We start from the raw sequence: 22,960 nt of genomic DNA, 5'->3' as shown, positions 1-22,960 counted from the left end.
CATTAGCAAGATCATGAAAAGCGAGCGGCATGGGCTGTTTTGCCGCACTTGCCGAGCAGCTCTGTAGCCAATTGCTGCAACGCATGATAGAATCGGTCTCCCAGGTTTGGATGACACAACAACCCATTGTGGGCAAGAACAATCCTACAACAAGCCATGGGTTATCAGCGTGGCTTGTTTCCAAAAAATAAGCTACCCAGTAAAATAAGCTCTGGGTTCAAAGGCACAACAACTCACCATGGCTGGCTGCCCATGGTGGGCTGTCATGGTGTGTAAACCCAGCCAACAAGAATAATAAGACTAATTATAATAAAAATGTACTAATAGCCATCTGCAGTCTCCAATTGCAGGTCCTTATGTAGCCAAAATGGCACCATCCATGCACAAGAAGAAGGTATTAGCAGACTTAGGGGAACCCCAAGGTTTGCAGAAGTACAGAACAACTCTTTAGAAAAAAACGTACTTAGAAAGGGGAGGGCGTCCAATGAGCATGACCAGAGGGCATAGAGCACTGTCCATTTAGGGGGAAGGGGCTGGAAAACCAGGGAGGAGTGGAAATAGTCTGGAGTATCCTGGAAAAAGGCATGGCTGGTGGGCTGGAACTCTGAACAGCAGGAGCTGTGCAATATTTCATTGCAGGTCCCACTGATTTTGTTCATTCATATAGTTATCAGGACACGAGCAGGGTGGGAAGGAGGCACTCTACTCAGTTGGGGCTTGAAGAAGCCGGAGGCTGCAAGTGCCAGGCAAATCCTTCCCCGCTCTTCCCGTGTCCCAACTGGAAGGTGAGCCGGATGGGAAGGATTCAGCCAGTGTTTGCAGGAGCCAACATGGGGGTGGGGGAGGGAGTGGGCAGGGCACAATGACTTCATGGGAGGGGGCAGGGCTTTGAAGCAGGGCCCCGTCCTGTGATATCACCTGGCCTGCCAACTTGGTCCAGGGAGCAATCCAGCATCCAGACAAAAATAGGTTACCCATCTCTGACAAAAGTGCTATGATTTTACATGATGCTTTAATGCATAAACTAAGCATAAAAAGACTGGTCCCTGGGTCCAAGGAACATAAATTTGTGGGGAGGAACATGGGGGTGGGAGGAAGATAATGAGAGAAGGGAGGGAGGGGGGTTCAATGATGAAATAATACCCTCTCCATCAGGATAAACCTTCCCACAGAAGTTCAGTTACTGATCAGGAACTTACCTTAAGGACGCACCCATCTCTTTTTATCAATGTGATTTCATCTTTTGTAGGAAGTGGTTTGCCAGTAGCTATGCAGGTAGATTTAAACTCTGAGCCAGAATTGAGTTCCACTGCATCGGGTACGTTCTCGATCTGGGGTGATTCATCTGCTGCACCTGTGTGTGAAATGAAGAATTTATAACACACTATGTAGATTTTTCTTTTTCACCAGAGATAAAAGGGAGCTGGCACAGCATTCCTGGCCCTTTTAGAAAACAGCCAATCATGTTTGCACCTATGAAGCACAGAAACAAGCACTGTAAGATTTAGGCTGCAATCCTATACCCACTTACCTGGGAGTAAGCCCCATTGAACTCATTGGGACTTGCTGCTATATAGACATGTATAGGATTGCACTGTACGCCTGTGACCAAAGTCACTGACAGTGCAGTCCTATACACTTACTCAGAAGCCAGTCCGACTGAGTTCAGTGGGGTTTATTCCCAAGTAAGAGAGTATAGGATTGCAGCCTTAGATCACCAAACATTTTAAAAGAAAAATGCATATGTTACTAAAGTGTTGCCAAAGCTTGTTTGTAAGCTGAAAAACTAGCCATTAAGACTGCCACTAGACATTGGAATATTGATCATAACTTGTGACTGGCCAAGCTGAATGCAGCCTGTCTTCCAACAGCTTGCCAACCCTCCTCCCTTTTGTGTTCCCAGGCAGACAGCAAAACCAGGTGGTTTACTGAGCTCCTGGATGCCACTGGAAAGTAAAACTCTAATCCCCATGGCCTCAGCTGGAAGGATAATACATAAATGGTTTTATACACTCTTAATACCATTTTAAACCTTTCATGCATGCATAATGCTGCCCTGATCATTTCTGTTGAAAGGAAGTTTAAATAAACAAATATGTACATACGTACATACATACATACATAGATACAGTTGCCTTTATATGGGAATTGTCATTAATTATCTTCATCACAAGAGCCTTTATCTTGACTTTCACTCCCCTTTAAAAAAATTGAAATTTATCTGAGAAACCTAGAATCTGTGTCACAGGCAGCACAAGGGAGACAGCTGATCAGTTATGTGTTCTCCTCATGTTTATTTTCACTGAATAACAATATTGGAGGCTGCAATTAGGAGTTGAAAAGCAATCAGTGTATGTGTCTTAGAATCCTTTTCATGCTAAAACTTAGCCTTCTTTCCAAGCTGCTTTCCCACCTGTGGGTGCGGGGAAGGGCGGGCTGTGTCTTTTCCCCTGCAGGAGAAAAGCAGTTTGAGAAATATGATTTCGAGGGAGCAAACTGCAGGAAGGAAAAAGATTAACTATCTTCTCTCTCTGCTGTTCTTCCACTGAAACTGGCAGCCTCACATGGCTTTTTAATTTTTTTTTTAAACTGTTAAGAAAATGTTTGTGCACTCTCCATGCACCATCTAGTTTGGCCTTGTTTCATGTTTATCTCATGTTCTGTCAATCACACGCTCACTTCTGGATGCAAGTAACATTTATTTCTAGAGCAAAGAGTCTGGAAGGTGTCTTGGCAAACAAGGCACCAATCGTTCATATAAATGTCATATGAAACATCAAGACTTTTATTGCACTACAATGTTACCTTTGCTTTACCTTCTTTTTCACATTGCAGACCATGCCAACCAGGGTGGCACACACATCCCTTAAAGCTGTCACACGTTCCCCGGTTATTGCAGTTGTTACACCTCAGTTTACAATCTGGCCCATAAAAACCAGGCTCACAAGCTGCAACAATACATGGAGAGGATAAAAGTTAAAGTGGCATCAAGTATCATTCTGAATATTATTAATCAGCTGACCGCCACACGATGTGCGCTGGCAACAGTTATCTGTTTCTCATACATTCATGTGTCTCCTGCCTGTCTCATTACTATCATTTCAGAATACATCATACATCTGTCCTAATGTGCTTAGCCTTGCAATACTCCTGGAATACAAGTAATTGTTAGCATCCCTTATTCTCCAGGGGGAGAACCAAGCCAGAGATACGTTTTTGTTTTAATTTTGTTCTGTCAGTGTCAGCGCTGGCTCCAGGATTTTGAGAGCTCTTGGGCAAGACAGCCTCAGTGGCCCCCCTCCCTCAGTGAGTCTGTTTTCTCAACCCAATTGTCACCAGCTGCTATTGCTCCTCCCCCTCTTTCTCATCACTGCTATCACTTGCTTGCTTGACAGGCAGAGAGCCAGGGAGCAAGCAGGCTGAGGCATCTGCTGCTTCTCACCACCACCTTTGTCTGGGCCAGAGTGAGAGGCAGGAGAAAAGGCAGGTTACAGAGGTGAAGAGGAGCAATTCCAAGGGTTCTTGTCAGTGGACCCCTGCCGGGGTGTGAGCCCTCAGCTGGTGCCCAACCACGCCTACCCTCGAAGCCAGCCCTGATCAGCATGCCTGGTGTTTCACAGAAGAGAAAAGGACAGGTTCTTCGCCCAAGGAGCTTACAAATTAAAATTTGGTACAGGGGAAAGAGCGGAGGGAACTGGAGGCAGGGCTAGAGAGGGAAAGGCCATTCATATGGGATGTTGCCCGCCGCAACTATTAATATTGTGTGACAACTTGACAAGGGGACTGTCCATCAACGAATCCAAGTTACTACTCCCGGGTTCATTATCAAGTAGTTAATTATCAAGCACTGACACAGTGTTAATAAGGATGTCAATCCGATGTAATTGTGCGGGCAGAGCAAGAGTGGTTTGTGTGATCTGCCAGACAACTTTGGGTTGAAATTGTCCTGGACGTGTGGCAGGGATTTTTCTTATTCAGCTATGGAATTACTAAAAGGCTCCTGGCCTCAGGAAAACTTAGTAGCAGAGATGGACAATTCTCAAGGTTTCATTTTCATTTTTGTGTGATGTTTTAAAAATATAAGTTCCATCTCATTTCATGTTAATGGTTTTTATTTTTTCCCGGCACCCATCATGTATACATTTCTGTACATACAATAGTTCACACACACAAAGGCTGTATGCATCATCATACTGTATATGCGTGAAACTAGCTAGCAAAATAATAGAAAACTTTTAGTCAATCCAGCAACATACATTCTGAGTGTTTCTTGTACATATCCAAGGGCACACAATAATGAACAGTAGTTTTGTTGTATGTATTAAAGTGAGTACAATATGAACAGTACATAATGCTTTTATCGTGCACATTTTGGTGTGCATATCTTTCTGTATGAATCTTAATGCTGGAAATTAAAATAAACAAACAGAAATATTGCTTGAACAACTATCTCGAAAGCAAAACTAAAAGGCTTTATGTATTCTATCCCAAATTAGAATTCTCATGCAACAAGATTCAGAAATGCATATGAAAGTTAATTGCAGATCAGTTTCTCATATGTCCCTACTCAATGGCTTCTTTACTTTGTTTTGCTCACCACAGTAACTTTAGATTGACCAAGCCGTCTATATAATTTCTTTTCCCTGGCCACTGACTGCAACAGAGCACTGCCTGAAAGTTGGTACCAAAACCCATGTTTGACTTCTGCTTCCTAGTACTCTGGTTAAGTCTTATGCCTTCCAGCATTTCTTGTAACTCCATAGAACCTCTCCCAGCCCTCCTCACTATACTACAGATTCCCTCTGCAGGCACTACTCCTGCTTTCACAGATATGTCTTTGGAGTTTGATTCCCATAGCATTTGAATTTGAGTAACAGTGTGTCTGTTTTCCATGTGGCCTTTGCTGTTTTATTCCCCGATTCCAACTTCTGATTTGAGTTTGGCTTCTCTGGGTTTATGATCTTTTGGTATGGATTCTACAAAGGTTCTGATTTTACCTGGCCCAAATCTAGAAAGGCTTGCCTGCACCTGGTCCTTGGGAATATTTTCCACAGATACAGATAAACAATGGCAGGAGCAATCCTAAGGCTGCTAGTCAGCGGCTAGACGGCCATGGGATAGGTCAGTTCCTGGGAACCGACCTTGGAGCCTGTGCTCCAAGGTTGGTTCCCTGAGAACCGACCTCCACCCCCTCCCATGCTGCCTCATAGGCAGTGTGGAACGGTCCCGTGCTCCGCGCTCGGAAGAGGAGTGTGGAGCAGCAAAAACGGGGGGTTCCTGGGGGCATGCGGGGCGGGGAAGTTGGAAATGCTGGTACGATACATCCAACATGTCGTCTGGCTGCCACTCCAAGGTTCTACGGCTAGACAGCCGAAATCGGCCGTCTAGCTGTAAATGCAGGGCAGCTGAAGTGCAGAGGAGATGATCCCCTCCGTGCTTCTCCTGCTCTGCATTGGATAGGTGGTCGCCTCCGAGTTCGGAGGCAGCCACCTACCCCAAAAGGACTGCGCCCGAAGTCATGCAGAGAATTGTAGTGACTTCCATTAAATTGCATGGTGAAATCTCCAAATAACAGTCTTTCAGTGCAACTTTGGCGGTCTACAATACAAAATCCAATTTGACAACATAAGGACATGTGCAAAGGATGTACACATTCTTGTAAATATTAAACAGCCCTGTGCAGAGCCTCCACAATGCATTCTAAGCACCTTTTAGGTGATATCTACGCCACAGAGATAACTGAAGGAATCCTCAGGCAACCCTGGGAGTTGTAATTTTGTAATTAGCAGGGAGTGGGGGGGGGGAGAGAGAGATTTCTAATACAGAATTCTTTGCTCCTTCATCAAACTACAATTCTTTCCCAGGATTCCTGAGGGCAAGTCTTGACAGTTAAACTGGTATAAAACCAATATGTATTTATTTATTTATTGAAAACATTTGTATCCCGCCCTATATCATTAAGACTAATTTTGTAATATATATACATTCTTGGAGAGTAACGAGCCTTCAGACAGTGCTCATGCAAGGGTGGCTTTGTGAGCCAAAATACTTTGAGCAAATCTAAACTTAGCAGCCTGCCCTGCAAGCTCACCCTTCCCACAGCCCAGTGCCATGTGTATGGCAACTCTGCCACACAGTGCATGGCTGCAGATAGTTCCTTTACTTTTGTAAAAAGCACTTGTGCAAGTCTCATCCAAGATGCTTGTTCAGTTCACCCAAGGCTGATTAGACAATGCCATAGCAGAAAAAGGCAAACGATTGATATGGATTGACAGGGGGTGGGTTAAAAAGTAGCAATCTATCACTTTCCTTCTGTGGGAAGGAAGTTACACCTTAGGATTCTTTGCCCCCTCCCCTCTGTACACACACATTCATATGTCATTTGTGTATATGACTTTACCTTCGTCACATTGCAGTCCTTTCCATCCTGATGCACATGAACAGCCATATGGGTCAGGCAGGCAAAACACAAAAGACTTGCAGCCTTTTGCCTTACAGCTCTCTTGGCAAGCTCTTCCAAATCTGTTTTCACCACAAGCTATAATGAGCAGGAGAAAAATGTCAGGCCCAAGAACTATTCATCTTTTTGCTCTGAATATCTATAATACCAACCCTCTTTTCTGACAAAATACTGGGTGTGTACAGAAGTTATAGATTACCAGATTCTAAACATGTCCAACTCCAAACCGGCTGCTCTGATGACAGTATCCTAACCCATTTGAACTGGTCACCTTTAACAACAACAACAACAAAAAGGAACCTATAATAACATCGCCTTGTTTTGGAAATGTCAAAATCTAGCTGAAGTTGCGTAAATTCATCGGTTCCAAAAAAAGTTTGTCCAAGAAGGAAAAAATCCATCAGAATACACCAAAGATTCTTTACACTGCAAAAACCTTAAACACTGGAAATATATTCACTGGTATAAACATAACAAAAAATTGAGAGAGGTATTCATAAAGTTATACAGATAACTGAAAACCTTATCAAAGGACCTAGTATTCTCAAACTCTAAAAACAGGTTTAATTAAAGACCCGTCATGAACCTACCCATACACTACATTCATCATCTAAGGCCCTCCTCTGGGTGCCTCCTCTGAGGGAGGCTTGGAAGGACACAGGAGAAGGCCTTCTCAGTGGTGGCCCCCCAATTTTGAAATGATCTCGATGAGGCCTGCCTGGCGCCAACATTGTTATCTTTTCAGCACCAGGTTAAGACCTTCCTCTTCTCTCAGGCATTTGGCAGCTTATGATGAGGTTTTAATCAGGTCTTGGATTTTTCTTATTGATTTAAAAATTGTTTAGGGGTGTGTGTGTGTGTGTGTGTGTGTGTGCGCTGTCTGTTTATAAGTTTGTACATAAATAGGTTTTTATACTACATATAATGTACTTTAATGTTTTTTAATCTTTGTAAACCGCCCAGATAGCTTCGGTTATTGGGCTGTATCGAAACGTAATAAATGAAATGAAATCTAATCCAGAAAGAAAGTGTAGCTGCAGCATTCAACTAATGGACACGAGAAAGTTCTAGAAAGAAAAAGATGTGACTACAAAGTCCCTCACTCACAGTCTGATCCCAACTGCTGGATCACATCTTGTCCCAGAAGTTAATTGCACACTTCCTCTGTCAGTCTAAAACATGCTGCCAATCAGATTCACTGCAACAACAATTCTCTGTGTACTTACTGGGGAATAAGTCCAATGTAACTCAGTGGGGCTTACTTTGAAGGAAACATGCACAGGATTGGGGTGTATGTGTAACCCACATTCTACTATGGTGAAGGATAGCTTTACCTTCCCCACACAATAATTTTATAACCTTCTAGCAGTCTTCCTCACAGTGCAATCCTATACATGTCTACTCAGAAGTAAATTCTATTGAGTTCAATGGGGCTTACTTCCAGGTAAGTGGCTACAGGATTGTAGCCCATCATCCTATGGCTTGCCTTGCATCCTGGCATTTTTATTAAGGAGTTATCAGTCTCAAGTCTCCAGTTACCCAGTCTCTGATTTCCAGTTGTCCTAGGGATTGCGGACGGAGAGATGGAGGCCACCAAGATCGGAGCCCCCCATCTATCCAAAGCCCTGCCAGCAAGACCTGGGCAAGACAGGAGGGAGGCTCCTTAAAAAAAAGAAGCAATTTCAGCTACATGGGCCTCTGAGTCCATCTAGTGGGGGGGGGCAGTGACAGAGAGGATATATGATCCTGCAGATCTGTGCCTTTCCTCTCCCCACCCCACCCACCATCCCACTCCCCTTTTGCCCTCCCCAAGGTCTTCCAAGTTTGTTGTTGCACTCTCAGAAGAACAGTCGCCACAGTGCTTTCCATGGTGGCTGGAAGGGGGTGAAGGGAGGGGAGGAGGAACAGCCTGATCTCAGATTGCCCTCCTGATGTCATAGCAGTGTCTTTGGCCTTGGGAGTGGGAATCAGTCATATCCTATGGTCCCTGGGACACTCTGCCCATTAAGTTGCTTTTCCTTCTAAACAAAAAAGCTTTGGATGCTTTGAGTTTTCCTCAGCTACCTGAGGAGCTCCAACACTTTGATCAGAGGAGTGCAGGTCCCTGTTTTGGGGCAGATGACGCGTTGGCTGGAATGGAAGCAGTCATGCTCATAAATACATGGAAATGTTTTCTCTTACGCTTCTCACACGTTTTCCCCATAAAGCCTGGCGGGCAAATGCATTCTCCAGTATCTTCTTGACAGATGCCATTGTTCTTGCAGTCTGGACAGTGAGAGCTACACTCAGGTCCCCATTTCTGAGCTTCACACCCTTCATGCAAAAGTATAATGAGAGTTGGTGAGCTGATAAAGAGATCCTGAATGAAACAGAGCTGGGTGTTTTTTAAACAGGTGTCATGTAAGAACTTACAAGGCTTCACACTGGTGTGTCTTAGGGCCAAAACTGTTATTACTATAAACCTGTATCTAGCAGCTATTTTTTTTTTTTTTTAACATTCTCTGGAATAGGCACAGGGTCCCTGCTCTAGATCTTAAACCCCACCCCACATGCTTGGGTCTCAATCTGGACTGGGCCCCATGTGCCTACTCCAGAGTAAAACTGAAAAAAATGACAATGTAGTGGCTGCATATGGATTTAAAGTAATGTTTGTTTTGGCCGTCAGCATCATTTGGAACACCATAAAGAAAAGAAAAACAGTTCCCCAAAACATGTGCGATAAGGGGCTGGAGTAAATCTTACGGTCACCACAGGTAAGGCACCAAAAAGGCATTCCAGTGGCAAATAATCTCAGCCTGGCTCATCATACTCCTGTGTGTTTGGGACTGAAACACCACTGATAACCAACACCGCCCCCCCCCCCCCAACAGAGCAAAACCCAGGGGGATGACAAGCTGTTGGCAGACCATGATGCACAGCCGGTAGGGCTGTGTTTGGCTTGATGTGCCTCATGTGCCGGTTTTCACAATGCACTCTTTCCCCTCAGATATGTGTTTTATCATTGGGTGCATTGTATTTTTTATTATTATATATATCACCCTGAGAACTTTGGCTATGGGGCGACTCATAAAGTCAATAAATCATAAATCATAATAATTTCCACTTCACACACAATGTGTGAGAAGGCTTTAAATATAGCACATAAATCAGATCAAAGTCAGCCTTTCACCAGTAATCCAAGTTTTTATTTCTAATTTATTTATTTATTTGATTTATACTCCACCTCTCCACCAAAAACTGGCATTCAAGGAGGCTTACAAAAACAATTAAACACGTTACAGCAATAAAGCACATTAAAATAAACTTCTGATGCACTCTGGTACTAACTCTTGGAGCTTCTGCATATGTTACCTTTTATCCCTTCATTACTGTATCAAGAAAGAAATGTTGTTTATACCAGGCTTGCATAATCTGTACCCCACCAAGCCAGGCCTGTAACGGGGCTGGGGGCTGGGATGCTGCCCCCCTTTTATTTTTAAAGGTGAAGGTGTCCCAAACCAGTTGTGTCCGACTCTAGGGTGTGGTGCTCATCTCCATTTCTAAGCCGAAGAGCCAGCGCTGTCCGAAGACGCTTCCGTGGTCATGTGGCTGGCATGACTGAACACCGAGGTGCACGGAACGCTGCTACCTTTCCCGCCGAAGCGGTGCCTATTTATCTACTTGCAATTTCTTGCTTTCGAACTGCTAGGTTGGTAGGAGCTGGGACTGAAGACGGGAGCTCACTCCGTCACGCAGCACTCAGGTCTCGAACTGCTGTCCTGCTGACCTTCCGGTCTGCTGTTCAGTGTCTTAACCACTAAGCCACCGCAGCCCCATTTTTTTACAAACCAATAATTACACAACAGTTTACAATTTTGTCTTTAAAAGGCCTGCAAATTAGATAAACTGCCCCCTACTTTATTGGTGACCACCCCCAAACCTTTGGGCTGGCTGTGGGCCTGCCCCTTGCTGAATGCAGCCCACCGGTCATGTATTAGGGTCTGGAGTGTACTTGAACCCCCCTTTCTTTAACAGGCAGCAAAAACAGGAAGTTTATTAAGCCTCTGTTGGGTTGCCATACATGCCTGGTTGCACTGAGTTTGGCTTGCCAAAGCCTGGTACATACCTTAAAGATAACTGCAAATAGTCAATGAAAGAAAGAGCTGAACGTTATGTTACTTATGCTTTGTAAAAAAGCATGCTTGAACTGGCCACTTTTATTCTGAAGAAAAAGCAGTCCTAGAGCTCCAATCTGGAACATACACCCAATCCAGAGTGAGATCCCATGCCAGTTTTCAACTGAAAATCCCCCCCCCCACCCCCAGGATGTTGTTGCTGTTTATTCGCTCAGTCGCTTCTGACTCTCCGTGACTTCATGGACCAGCCCACGCCGGAGCTTCCTGTTGGCCGTCGCCACCCCCAGCTCGAGTCTGTCACCTCCAGAATGTCATCCCTCCATCTTGCCCTTGGTCGGCCCCTCTTCCTTTTGCCTTCCGCTTTCCCCAGCATCAGCATCTTCTCCAGGGTGTCCTGTCTTCTCATGATGTGGCCAAAGTACTTCCGTTTTGCCTTTCATATCATTCCACCAAAGGTACTGTTTGCAGTAAACAGCACTTTTGAGGGGGAAAGGTAATGGGAGAGGAGGGTGGTGTTTAGCAGCAAATTCTGGCAGAAGCAAATTCTACTATGGCTGCTTTTTCTTGCAAATAAAACTGGCCAGTTTAAGCATACTTTAAAAAAAAAACACGAACAACGTAACTTGTACTTTGGCCCTAGGAGAAAATGGAGGGTGGGCAGTATTTTATCCTGCTTCTAACATAAATACAGGGGCAGATGACACCTCCTCCTGAGTAAATGCCAGAAGAGCATAACATGTGCATGGGGCCAAGGATTCCTATCTCTGCTTTCCATTTAAGAAACAGGTGAGGTCTTACTTCGTACTATCAGCCTAGTGTAGGCTGAGGTGAAGTGACTTCCTCCTATGTATCTGGCAGAGTAAACTCCTGCATCAGAGAGCTGGACCAGGGAGAGGGGCACTCTTAGCAGTTCTGGAACTTCGTGCTTGAGGACAGAATATATGAAAGTACCTGCAGTGGAGAGGAGAGCCCATATTAATAGAACTGAAAACAAGATCAACCATTGCGGTGCATGCACTTCCTGAGGAAAGAGATATAAATAACAACGCAACCCTAGGTGACTTCCTACATGCACGTTCACCCTTTGATGACTGCAGAATCCATAACTTGCACGTGTTGTGGCATATGCCCTGGTTCAGAGATTCTCTCAAACTATATTGTCGGTACGTTGGCAACCACTGATCAGCTGTCTACTGTGTATACAGTCAGATTTCCCTTACAACCACATACCATCTAGAGCCAGTTCAATACTTCACTCTGATATAGGTAATACAGAATTCTAGTTCTTAAGGAACACTAAGACAAGATTTGTCTTTTTGCCTTTTACTACAAAGTATTAGCAAAACCCCCTCCATGGATCACTGCCTTGTTGTGGCGAAGGGGCTTGCGTAACTCAGTGAAGCCATAAGCTATGCCGTGCAGGGCCACCCAAGACAGACAGGGCATGGCGGAGAGTTTTGACAAAATATGGTCCACTGGAGAAGGAAATGGCAACCCACTCCAGTATTCCTGCCAAGAAAACCCCATGGAACATATCACAAGGCTAAAAGATATGACGCCGGAAGATGAGCCCCTCAGGTCGGAAGGTGTCCAATATACTACTGGGGGAGAGCAGAGGGAATTTTCAAGTAGTGCCAGAAAGAGTGAAGTGGCTGGGCCAAAGCCGAAAGGACACTCAGCTGTGGATGTGTCTGGTGGTGACAAGAAAATCCGATGCTGTAAAGAACAATATTGCTTGGAACCTGGAAGGAAGATCAATGAATCAAGGTAAGCTGGAGGTGGTCAAACACGAGATGGCAAGATTGAACATCAACATCTTGGGAATCAGCGAACTAAAATGGACAAGCATGGGCAAATTTAATTCAGGTGACCATTATATCTACTACTGTGGGTAAGAAACCCTTAGAAGAAATGGAGTAGCTCTCATAGTCAACAAAAGGGTGGGAAAAGCAGTACTGGGGTACAATCTCAAAAATGATAGAATGATCTCAGTAGGAATCCAAGGCAAACCACTCAACATCACAGTAATTCAAGTCTATGCCCCAACCACTGAGGCCAAAGAAGCTGAGGTTGATCAGTTCTATGAAGACCTACAACACCTAGAACTAACACCAAAAAAAGATGTCCTTTTCATCATAGGGGATTGGAATGCCAAAGTAGGAAGTCAAAAAATCACCGGGATAACAGGCAAGCATGGCCTTGGTATACAAAATGAAGCAGGACAAAGGCTAATAGAGTTTTGCCAAGAGAACACGCTGATCATAGCAAACACTCTTTTCCAACAGCACAAGAGGCGACTCTACACATGGACATAACCAGATGGTCAATATCGAAATCAGATTGATTATGCAGCCAAAGATGGAGAAGCTCTATACAGTCAGTCAAAACAAGACCTGGAGCTGACTGTGGCTCAGATCATGAGCTGCTTCTTGCAAAATTTTGGCTTAAATTGAAGAACGTAGGGAAAACCACTAAACCATTCAGGTATGACCTAAATCATATCCCTGATGAATATACAGTGGAGGTGAGGAATAGATTTCAGGGATTAGACCTGATAGACAGAGTGCCTGAGGAACTATGGATGGAGGTCCGTAACATTGTTCAGGAGGCAGCAACTCAATTTATCCCAAAGAAAAAGAAATGCAAGAAAGCAAAGGGGCTGTCTGATGAGGCTTTACAAGTAGCTGAGGAAAGAAGGGAAGCGACAAGCAAGGGAGAAAGGGGAAGATATATCCAACTGAATGCAGAGTTCCAGAGAACAGCAAGGAGAGACAAAAAGGCCGTCTTAAATGAACAATGCAAAGAAATCGAGGAAAACAATAGAATGGGAAAGACTAGAGATCTTTTTAAGAAAATCGGAGATATCAATGGAACGTTTTGTGCAAAGACAGGCATGATAAAGGACAAAGAAGGCAGGGACCTAACAGAAGCAGATAAGATTAAGAAGAGGTGGAAAGAATACACAGAAGAACTATACAGGAAAGATCTTAATGTCCCTGATAGCCATGATAGTGCGGTCACTGAACTTGAGCCAGACATCCTCGAAAGTGAAGTCAAGTGGGCCTTAGGAAGCATTACTAACAACAAAGCTGGTGGAGATGACAGTATTCCAGCTGAGCTATTTAAAATCCTAAAAGATGATCCTGTAATGTGCTGCACTCAATATGCCAACACATTTGGAACACTCAACAGTGGCCACAAGACTGGAAAGGTCAGTTTACATCCCAATTCCAAAGAAGGGCAATGCCAAAGAGTGTTCAAACTACCATACAATTGTGCTCATTTCACATGCCAGCAAGGTGATGCTCAAAATCCTACCAGCTAGGCTTCAGCAGTATGTGAACCGAGAACTACCAGAAGTACAAGCTGGGTTTCAAAGAGGCAGAGGAACTAGAGATCCAATCGCCAACATTCGCTGGATTATGGAGAAAGCAAGAGAATTCCAGAAAAACGTCTATTTCTGCTTCATTGACTACGCTAAAGCCTTTGATTGTGTGGATCACAACAAACTGTGGCAAATTCTTAAACAGATGGGAGTACCAGACCACCTTACCTGTCTCCTGAGAAACCTGTACGAGGGTCAAGAAGCAACAGTAAGAACCGGACATGGAACAACCGAATGGTTCAAAATTGGGAAAGGAGTACGACAAGGCTGCATATTGTTGACCTGCTTATTTAACTGATATGCAGAGTACATCATGAGAAACGCCGGTTGGATGAATCACAGGTCGGAATTAAGATTGCTGGGAGAATTATCAACAACCGCAGAAAAGCAGACGATACCACCCTAATGGCAGAAAGTGAAGAGAATCTAAAGAGCCTCTTGTTGAGGGCAAAAGAGGTGAGTGCAAAAGCTGGTTTGAAACTCAACATTAAAAAAACTAAGATCATGGCATCTGGCCCCTTCACTTCCTTGCATATAGAAGGGGAAGAAATGGAAGCATTTCTTATTTCTTGACAGATTTTATTTTCTTGGGCTCCAAGATCACCGCAGACGTTGACTGTAGCCATGAAATTAAAAGACGCTTGCTCCTTGGGAGGAAAGCTATGGCAAACCTCGACAGCATGGTAAGAAGCAGAGACATCACCTTGCCGACAAAGGTCCGTCTAATAGGGATGGCCGTGAATTTCTCCACGAATCTCGGGGAGGCCGAATGCCAACGCATACGGCCCCCCGAAATTGGCGGTGAAATTCTATTTGCGTTGCCCTTATTTTCACCATAGTCTACGTAAATCTTTAAGTAGACTACCCGGGCCCAAATAAGGAACACAAAGGGCGGCGCCCATGGGCGCCGCCATTTGCGTACGCGCTTTTTTTTTTTCCCCAAGTCACCCGTGATAGGCTACGTAACGATTAACGTAGCCTATCACGGCTGACTTTGGAAATCTAGCCGTGATAGGCTACGTTAATCGTTACGTAGCCTATCACGGGTGTTTTGTTTTTTTTAAAATTCACTTTTTTATTTCGCGGCCGGGGAGACGGGGCACTTCTCCCCGGCCTGAATTTTGGCCGGGCGAGGCAGGGCGCCTCCCCCCCCCCCGGCCTGAATTTCGGCCAGGTGAGGCAGGGCATCTCCCCCCCTGGCCTGAACTTCAGGGGGAGAACCGAAGCGCCTCCCCCCCACCGCGAAGCAAGCTGCGGAACCAGGTAAGTGACTTTCGTACATCACTACCATCTAATCAAAGCTACGGTTTTCCCAGTAGTAATGTATGGCTGTGAGAGCTGGACTATAAGGAAGGCTGAGCGCCGAAGAATTGATGCCTTCGAACTGTGGTGCTGGAGAAGACTCTTACGAGTCCCCTGGACTGCAAGGAGGTCAAATCAGTCAATCCTAAAGGAAATCAACCCTGACTGCTCATTGGAAGGACAGATACTGAAACTGAAGCTCAAATATTTTGGCCACCTAATGCGAAGAGAAAACTCCCTGGAAAAGACCCTGATGCTGGGAAAGATTGAAGGCAAAAGGAGAAGGGGACGGCAGAGGATGAGATGGCTAGATAGCATCACCGATGCAATGAATATGAACTTGAGCACACTCTGGGAGAGAGCGGAGGACAGGAAGGCCTGGCGTGCTATGGTCCATGGGGTCACGAAGAGTCGGACACGACTTAACGACTGAACAACAACAATTAGAAAAACAGTACTAAATGCAAGAGCTTATGTATGCATAAATTCTAACACATGAAACACCTAATATCATTCTTAAACAAGGCTTATAAGCAGAGTCAAGTACATTTGCTAGGTCTCAACGATAATCAGTATCAAGCTTACCAGACTGATTCTACAGGCAACACGTTGAGGACAGCTGATCCTAAAGGATAGCTTTCACTGTTGTGCGTTCTGAGTCTCCTTTATATACCTTTTGGATGCTATAAATATGTCCAAACTATTTTTACTACAGTTCATATTTCTTATACAAGAATACCAAAGATAACCTTTCTACTCTAAATCTTCATATGTTTAAATAAGAGTATCGAATTTTGAAGTTTCTTATTGAGATTAATGTGCATACCAACATACTTATCTAAACATTTTAGCTTTCTTTGACACATTACAGATATATTTTTGACACAAACATATTTACTTGATATCATGCTGTCTTGTGAGCTTGTTTTTCTTACATATCTACAGTCTCCAGTGAGGCCTCTTGGGCACTTATCTGATGGGCTATTTGACCTAATAACTTAACGAGACTCTACTAAGTGAAAGTCATAAACCTAAATTTAACATTGACACCTCCTTATCTGGATTCCTTTCTAAACAGTAAAAAGATCTAATGATCTATTTCTAATTGCCTGGTACAATTGTCTCTCATCTGGCAAACCTCAGAGCTAAGACATTTTAATTACTCTTGGGCCAGAAGACCATACTGTGTGATACGAGGCATTGGAACCCGATTTTTAATTCCAGAATTCTCTTGGAGGCATTTGATTATAGAATTTCCTAATTGAGCAGCAGGGGTAAGATCAAGCAAATATGAAAGATCTGCTTGATCCGCCACAATGTGAAACAGCCGCTGCAGATAAAATAGAACTTTCATAGCACCTGACATCACCTCTGACACAGAGTTGGGAAGTCAGGGGTTAAAATTAGAAGATCATATAAATTTATAACTCTGAACTTTTGTTACACCCCATGGGGCCCAATGTTCCTTCCTGCCTTCCTTCTTGAGGGGGTGACAGTACATGTTGACCTTTGTTTCATCCTGCTTAATATCCTGAAGTAAGGCTTGCCAATGTGTCCATTTCACAGGCAAGTTCCTATAAGTAGAGGATCTAGTATTTTGATCAAGGATGTACCCAGTCTCAAGGGTCCAGTTATCCAGTTTCTGCTCTCCAGTTTCCAGTCTTCAGTAGCAATGGGGGAGTAATTTGTTCAGTTCACATTTTAATACAAACTTACCTAATTTTGCACTTTGAACCCAACACTCAGTTATCCTTCAAAATTGACATTGTTCTGAATTTTGCAATGGAGTTCTCCAATCAAAACATGGATATAAAAATGCTTATATTAGGGGAAAGTGCATGTAAAAACATGTATATTTGTAAAAATAACATTTAAAATGCATTACATTAGGAAAATTGCTTGCAAAACACATGTATATTAGGCAAACTTGTGTACAAAAATGCATGTATTCGGAGAAATGTGCACAAAATGCAAACAAAGTTTCGTCCAACTAAAAAAACCTTCAAAGTTTAATCCAATCTTGATAAACTGAAGACTAAATTTTTTTGCAAAGTTCAGAATGAATGGAACTTAAGATTGAAACAAGAAAGAGAAATAAAGAGAAACTGAAATCGACAGATTCATCCATCCTTTCAGCTGGAGCTAGCTAGCCATGCTCCCTGAAGTCCATGCTGTTCCTCTGCCAGGAAGAGGGAGCCCTTTTGATCTGACTCATTCCTAGAATGGATCTTCTGTAGCAGATCAGGAGGTACCTGCCTATTCTACCAGCAAGGGCACTTTTATAAGTTTAGAGGTCTTAGAAATGAGGAACACATTTTATTTGTTTATTTAATTGACTGTAATATGCTCTGTGTGTTCTTCTGAATAAATCTTTTTTAAGTTAAAGTGCTATGTGTTCTGATCTGTATGGATTCTGAATCAATATATGTTGCCCCACATTGCTGCCTTGGGCTTCTCGGCCAATCTACTGAACAGGTCTATATTATTTATAATTTGAAGAGTTGGATAGGCAGGGATTGAGAGCTGGCAGAGTGGTGACTCAGTACCCCAGTCAGATCTCGCCCTGCAAGATATGCAAGTCCTGCAGCCAACTAATTTGTTGGGATATTTTGGGGTAGGCTTAATCCCAGTGTGAAAGCTCGGGCAACCCAATGCCCATTTCAATTGGCTTACACAGTGATCTCCCCAGGGTGCCAGGTTAAAGGTTGGAGGTAGGGATTCTCTGAAGGACCTCAGGCTACATCACAACTTCAAACACAAGGCATTTCTTAAGACGCACTTTTGAAGTTCACACATTCAGCTGACAAAAATCAAATAACGAGATATCAAGAGATATAGGCCAAGTTCAGACACCTATCCAGTAACCAGTAGAGGAGTGGGTGGCTGCCTCTCCTTTCCACCCTGTGCCAACATTACCATGTGAGGTGGGCACTACATGAGGACGCAACTCAGTTCACCCAATTCCGGGTGATGACACCTGTTGAGCCCTTAATGAGAAACCATGTGTGAACCTTCTCACAACAGAGCATGAACACTTTCAACACACATGCTCGAGTGTCAACCAGTAAGGAGAAAAAGGGCATAGATACCATTTTTGTAGATGACAGCATCTTCCTCCTTAAGAACCTTTCGGATGAAGTGAATGTTGACAACTTCTCCTCTGTTTGCTGTAATAGTTAAAGCCACTGGAAGGAAGGAAGCTAAAATTTAAAAAGAAAAAATAACTCAAACATGGAATGTGGATCAGCTGCAATAAACATCACCTCTTTGTGAATATTCCAGACTGGAAGACGGAAGTATGACATATTGGGGGAAAAATGAAGATTCATGCTATCAAAATGTGAAAATATGTGTAATTCAATGCATTTCTGGATTTATTATGGAATCACACATAAACAACAAAAAAGTAACAGTAATGAACTCTTTGGAAATCTTCACCAGAAGGGAGAAAACAATGTATCATAAATATTCCTACGAACAAGCCTTGCAGAATTTATCTATTAGGGCTGTTTGAATTCATCTCAGTTTTTCAATAATAATAATAATAATAATAATGAGGAGGAGGAGGAGGACGATGACATTTACTCCAAAATAAGACATTCCAGGGTTTCTTTTTTGGCGTCCTCAGGCCCCCACACCCACTCCAGAGCCATACGCCTTTGTATAAGTTGTTTAGCTTATCCACAGACTCTTTGGTTCACAGTATTGTTAGAATAGAAAGGAATCCACGTTCTTCAGTGGGCTCCGTTCCAATGTATTTTTAGCTCGTGGCCTATATTTGAGTAATTCATGAGTTTACAAATGGCTTGGATTACACTATTCAGAGAGGAACAATAACTGGGCTTTGTAGCAGTGGCTGTTTGTATCACATGTAGATTAACATCTTAAACCAGGACCCAAAGGTTCCTTGAGGTATACACAAGGGCTTCCGTACACACACTGGGGTTTCACTGGATTTGGTTTCCCAACCACTGCTCCTTCCTTTGCCTTGGAGGCTGTCCCAAAGCATCTACCCCATGTTTCACAGGCAACTTGTCAGGTGCCGTGACAGCCTGCCTTTGACTGGGATCTCAGAACCCTACTGCGCACACAGGAAGCTGCTTTATACCAGACTGGGCAATTCATCCATAATTCTAGCCCATTATTGTCTAGTTTGACTAGCAGCAGTTTTTCAGGGTTTAAGGCAGAGAGATATTTCCCATTCCCTCCTATCTGATCTTTTTCACTGGAGATGCCGGGGACTGGACCTGGGAACGTCTGCATGAAAAGCACATGCTGTAGGGTGGCTAGGTGTCCTGCTTTACAGAGGACAGTCCTCTATTTGAAGGGCTGTCAGAGGACAGTCCTCTGGTTTGCAGATGTCCTCTACTTGAAGGGCTGTCCAGTCCAAGTTCAGATTAAAGATAAAGAACCATAAGAAGGGAGAGCAAGGGCCTTGAAGCCCATCAGCAGTTAGCTCCTGGACAGCAGACTGAGCAGGACCTCAGTAGGTCCCCTGGTCGCAGTCTTAAGAACACTGAACATAAGAAGAGCCCTGCTGGATCAGACCCAGGGTCCATCTAGTCCAGCATTCTGTTCACACATTGGCCAAGCAGCTGTCGACGGGAAACACACAAGTCTTATGGTGTGATTATTGTATTTCTATTTAAATTGTAGAAATTATTTCTAAATTTGCACACACATAACTATATATTTCAAATATTACACTAACCTACATCCTCTTTTGACCTCTTTTTTGGTGATGCATTTCCTCTTTTTTAGCCATGTGTAAGTGGCCACCCTAGTGCTGTACCATTGAGCCATAGCTCTTACTCAAATGAGCTATGGAGCCAGCATGGAGCAACCTAAATTGAATGAGAATACTCTACAACAAAATACAGAAAGGCTGGCCTTCTGCTTTTGAGAATACACTACATAGTCTAGAACACTTCCACAAAATGCAAATATCTATAACTGGCTTGTTATAGGCTGTGGTCAGTAGAGGACAAGATGGGAATTAAACGCCTGGATGAAATGAAATCAAAGGGATTTTTCATGTTACTTCTGATCTGAAGTACACTAATTAACCTTTAGGAGACAGATGCCTATGAATATGAAACCTCTGACAAATAACACAGATGATTATGCTGGGGAGAAGATGGATGTGTGACAAAATCCCAGAAATGGCCCCAGGAAGGGAAAGTTGTTTATGACATCCCATTTTGGTCCTAAATATTCAGACATTCATCTGCACACACAATCCCTTGTCTGTTTTGAAAAATATGACAAGGAAAGCCTTGTCTGTTCTGAAAGAAATTGGAGGCTTTAAATTTTTACTGTCATAAACACAATATGTAGTTCAGGCTCAAACATGCCCAAAATATACAAAGAATCATAGAAGCAAAGCATGTAGTAATTCAACTCAAAAAGATTTCTAATGATCGTATTTCATTTTGCAGTCCAGTTAAGTTTTAAAACACTTCCATTCTACTTCAGCCCGATTAATTTTGCAGAGATGTTGTTAATACGTTTCATGGAAATAGGCCTTGTTAATATGCCTCAGACTGTTAGGTCCTATAATTTAATAGAACTTTCTCTTAGTTTAGGGATTTGTCTGGTCTTCTAATACTTAGCATATATTACCTTAGCGGCCACAAGTATGTGAAATAGTAAGTCTTTTGTATTCTTAGAGAACTTCCCCTTTAACAAGGGGAATACCAAGGGGATTGATTGGTATTCTTTACCTTCGTTATATTAGGTCCTTTGTTTAAGCTCTCTGTTCCAGCTGTCCTTATAGCTAGACATGGCAGTATGGCATGTGTTCTAAATGAGTGACAAATGCCCATTAGACACTGCTCTGTATCCCTGGGATAAGGTCTTCTATGCTGTATTTTGGACACCAGAGGCCCTATCCACCGTTCTTCACTGCAAGGCCTGAGGACCACTGGCAGCTCCCAATCACCTCACCTGCGGCTCTCTGCCTCTCCCTCTGTCTTTGTGTGGGGACTGTCCCTTATGCGATCAACGACACAGAGCCTCAGATTTCAAGCTGACACTGATTTATTATGCTAATAGCATGCTTTCCCTCAATACAGATTTAGTGAAGCTCAGAGACTGCCCCAGGGCCAAAATAGCTAATCTTGGCCTCTCTATCAGGGAAGACTTTAGCAAGGTGGAGAAGTTGCTGCCAAATTGACAACAGGCACCTACAGCAAGACCCCAAAGGCTGCTTAAGCCCCTTCCTTAGGGTGGCTCCCTTCTGTGGTGGCTTCAGTGGGTGGCTATTCTGGCAGAGCACCTCAAGCCACTCCCTAACTCCACCCTCTTAGACCAATGATGCACCCTTGCATCGACCAAGTCGCACGCCCCCCTCGAAGGGGACTTGGATTCCCTCGAGGGGAGGTGGTGTCTTGGCCTGGGCCAGCTGTTTGTCAAGGCTTGGGGAAGATTCTTCTCCAACTCCTGGAAAGTCTTGGGGAATTTCCTCCCTCGCTCTCTGGTCTAACTGTTCTAGTTCCAGCTCTGAATCAGAACTGGAATCATCAGAAACTGCAGGAGGCCTGGGCCCAATCCTGACACTTTGCAGTAGATGCTCACTCTCAGCAGAGGCTTGCCAGCTTTGCCCTATCTCATTTACTCGCATGTGTTCTGGGATCTATAAACCATATCAGTCACCTTGGCTCTCACTGTCCTTGAGCTCTCAATGTCCCCCATCATTGGCTGCCAGTAGGCTGCCAAACCTGCCCATGTATAGAAAATGGGAGCAAGAATTCTGGGACTTGTAGTTCTTGGGAGAACATGTAATTGTTGTAACGGAAGGAGGCATACTTCCCTGCCTCTCAGCCTACAAGTCCTACGGTACTCCTGTCCAAGCTGTCTTTCTCAGTTGCTCTCTCCATTCTAGAGCAGGAGTGGGCAGGTTTCAGGCTTGCGAGATCTACTTTCCTTCTTTACTCGAACACTGCAATCCACCAGGTGCAATAAAGTAGCTCAGGTGGGCAGAATATGCTAAGCATTAAGGAACAGAGTGCCCCAGCTAAGGAATTTGTCATAAGTACCAGAACCAAGCTCACAGGTCCTTCCACACAAAAATCCACTCCTGATACCGGGTTGACGCCAGGTTATCTAAAGGATCGCCTCCTCCCATATGTGCCTGCCTGGACCCTAAGGTCATCCTCAGCAGTCCTTCTCCATGAGTCCCTGACAAAAGCAGTGAGGTGGGTGGCTACCAGGAAGAGGGCCTTTTCTGCTGTGGCACCCCAGCTGTGGAATGAGCTCCCAAGAGAGGTTCTCTTGGCACCTACTTTGTACTCCTCCCGGTGCCAGATGAAGACCTTTTTATTCTCCCAGTATTTTAGCATTTTAGCTTCCTAATCTTTTAGCTTTGGGGTTTAAAATCTGTATTTTAAATTTCAGCATTACTGCTAGGTATTATTCTGGTTGTAGTGTTATATTGTGGCTTTAAGCTTTCATATTTTACATTGTTTTATGCTGCACTTTGTGGTTTTAATTTTTGTGAACCACCCAGAGAGCTTTGCCTATTGGGCAGTACAGAAATGAGATAGGATAGATAGATAGATAGATAGATAGATAGATAGATAGATAGATAGATAGATAGATAGATAGCATATCCTGGAAGTGTTGTTCTTTAGCAACCTAATTTGAGGCAAGGGGGTTGAGTTTTTTAGTTGTTGCTATTGTTAGAAACTGCAAGTCAAA

At 43.7% G+C, this 22,960-nt stretch overlaps 1 protein-coding gene across 1 annotated transcript in view; it reads right to left on the bottom strand.

Moving 5' to 3' along the window:
• The window catches only part of TEK (TEK receptor tyrosine kinase), a 69,707-nt gene that overhangs the window by 29,721 nt on the left and 17,026 nt on the right, over positions 1 to 22,960 (bottom strand). The window contains exons 3-8 of the mRNA XM_084834615.1: positions 18,352 to 18,462; positions 11,374 to 11,526; positions 8,642 to 8,773; positions 6,401 to 6,538; positions 2,817 to 2,948; positions 1,200 to 1,354 (exon numbers count right to left, since the gene is read on the bottom strand). Of these exons, the coding sequence (XP_084690741.1) occupies positions 1,200 to 1,354; positions 2,817 to 2,948; positions 6,401 to 6,538; positions 8,642 to 8,773; positions 11,374 to 11,526; positions 18,352 to 18,462 (821 nt within the window). The remainder of the gene's footprint in view (positions 1 to 1,199; positions 1,355 to 2,816; positions 2,949 to 6,400; positions 6,539 to 8,641; positions 8,774 to 11,373; positions 11,527 to 18,351; positions 18,463 to 22,960) is intronic.

The sequence above is a fragment of the Heloderma suspectum genome, chromosome 2 (genome assembly GCF_057233095.1).
Source record: "Heloderma suspectum isolate Gila_16-S chromosome 2, 16-S_ref, whole genome shotgun sequence".
NCBI lineage: Eukaryota > Metazoa > Chordata > Lepidosauria > Squamata > Helodermatidae > Heloderma > Heloderma suspectum.
The sequence above is the reverse complement of the archived record's forward strand: the minus strand, read 5'-3'. Positions and strand labels throughout refer to the sequence as shown.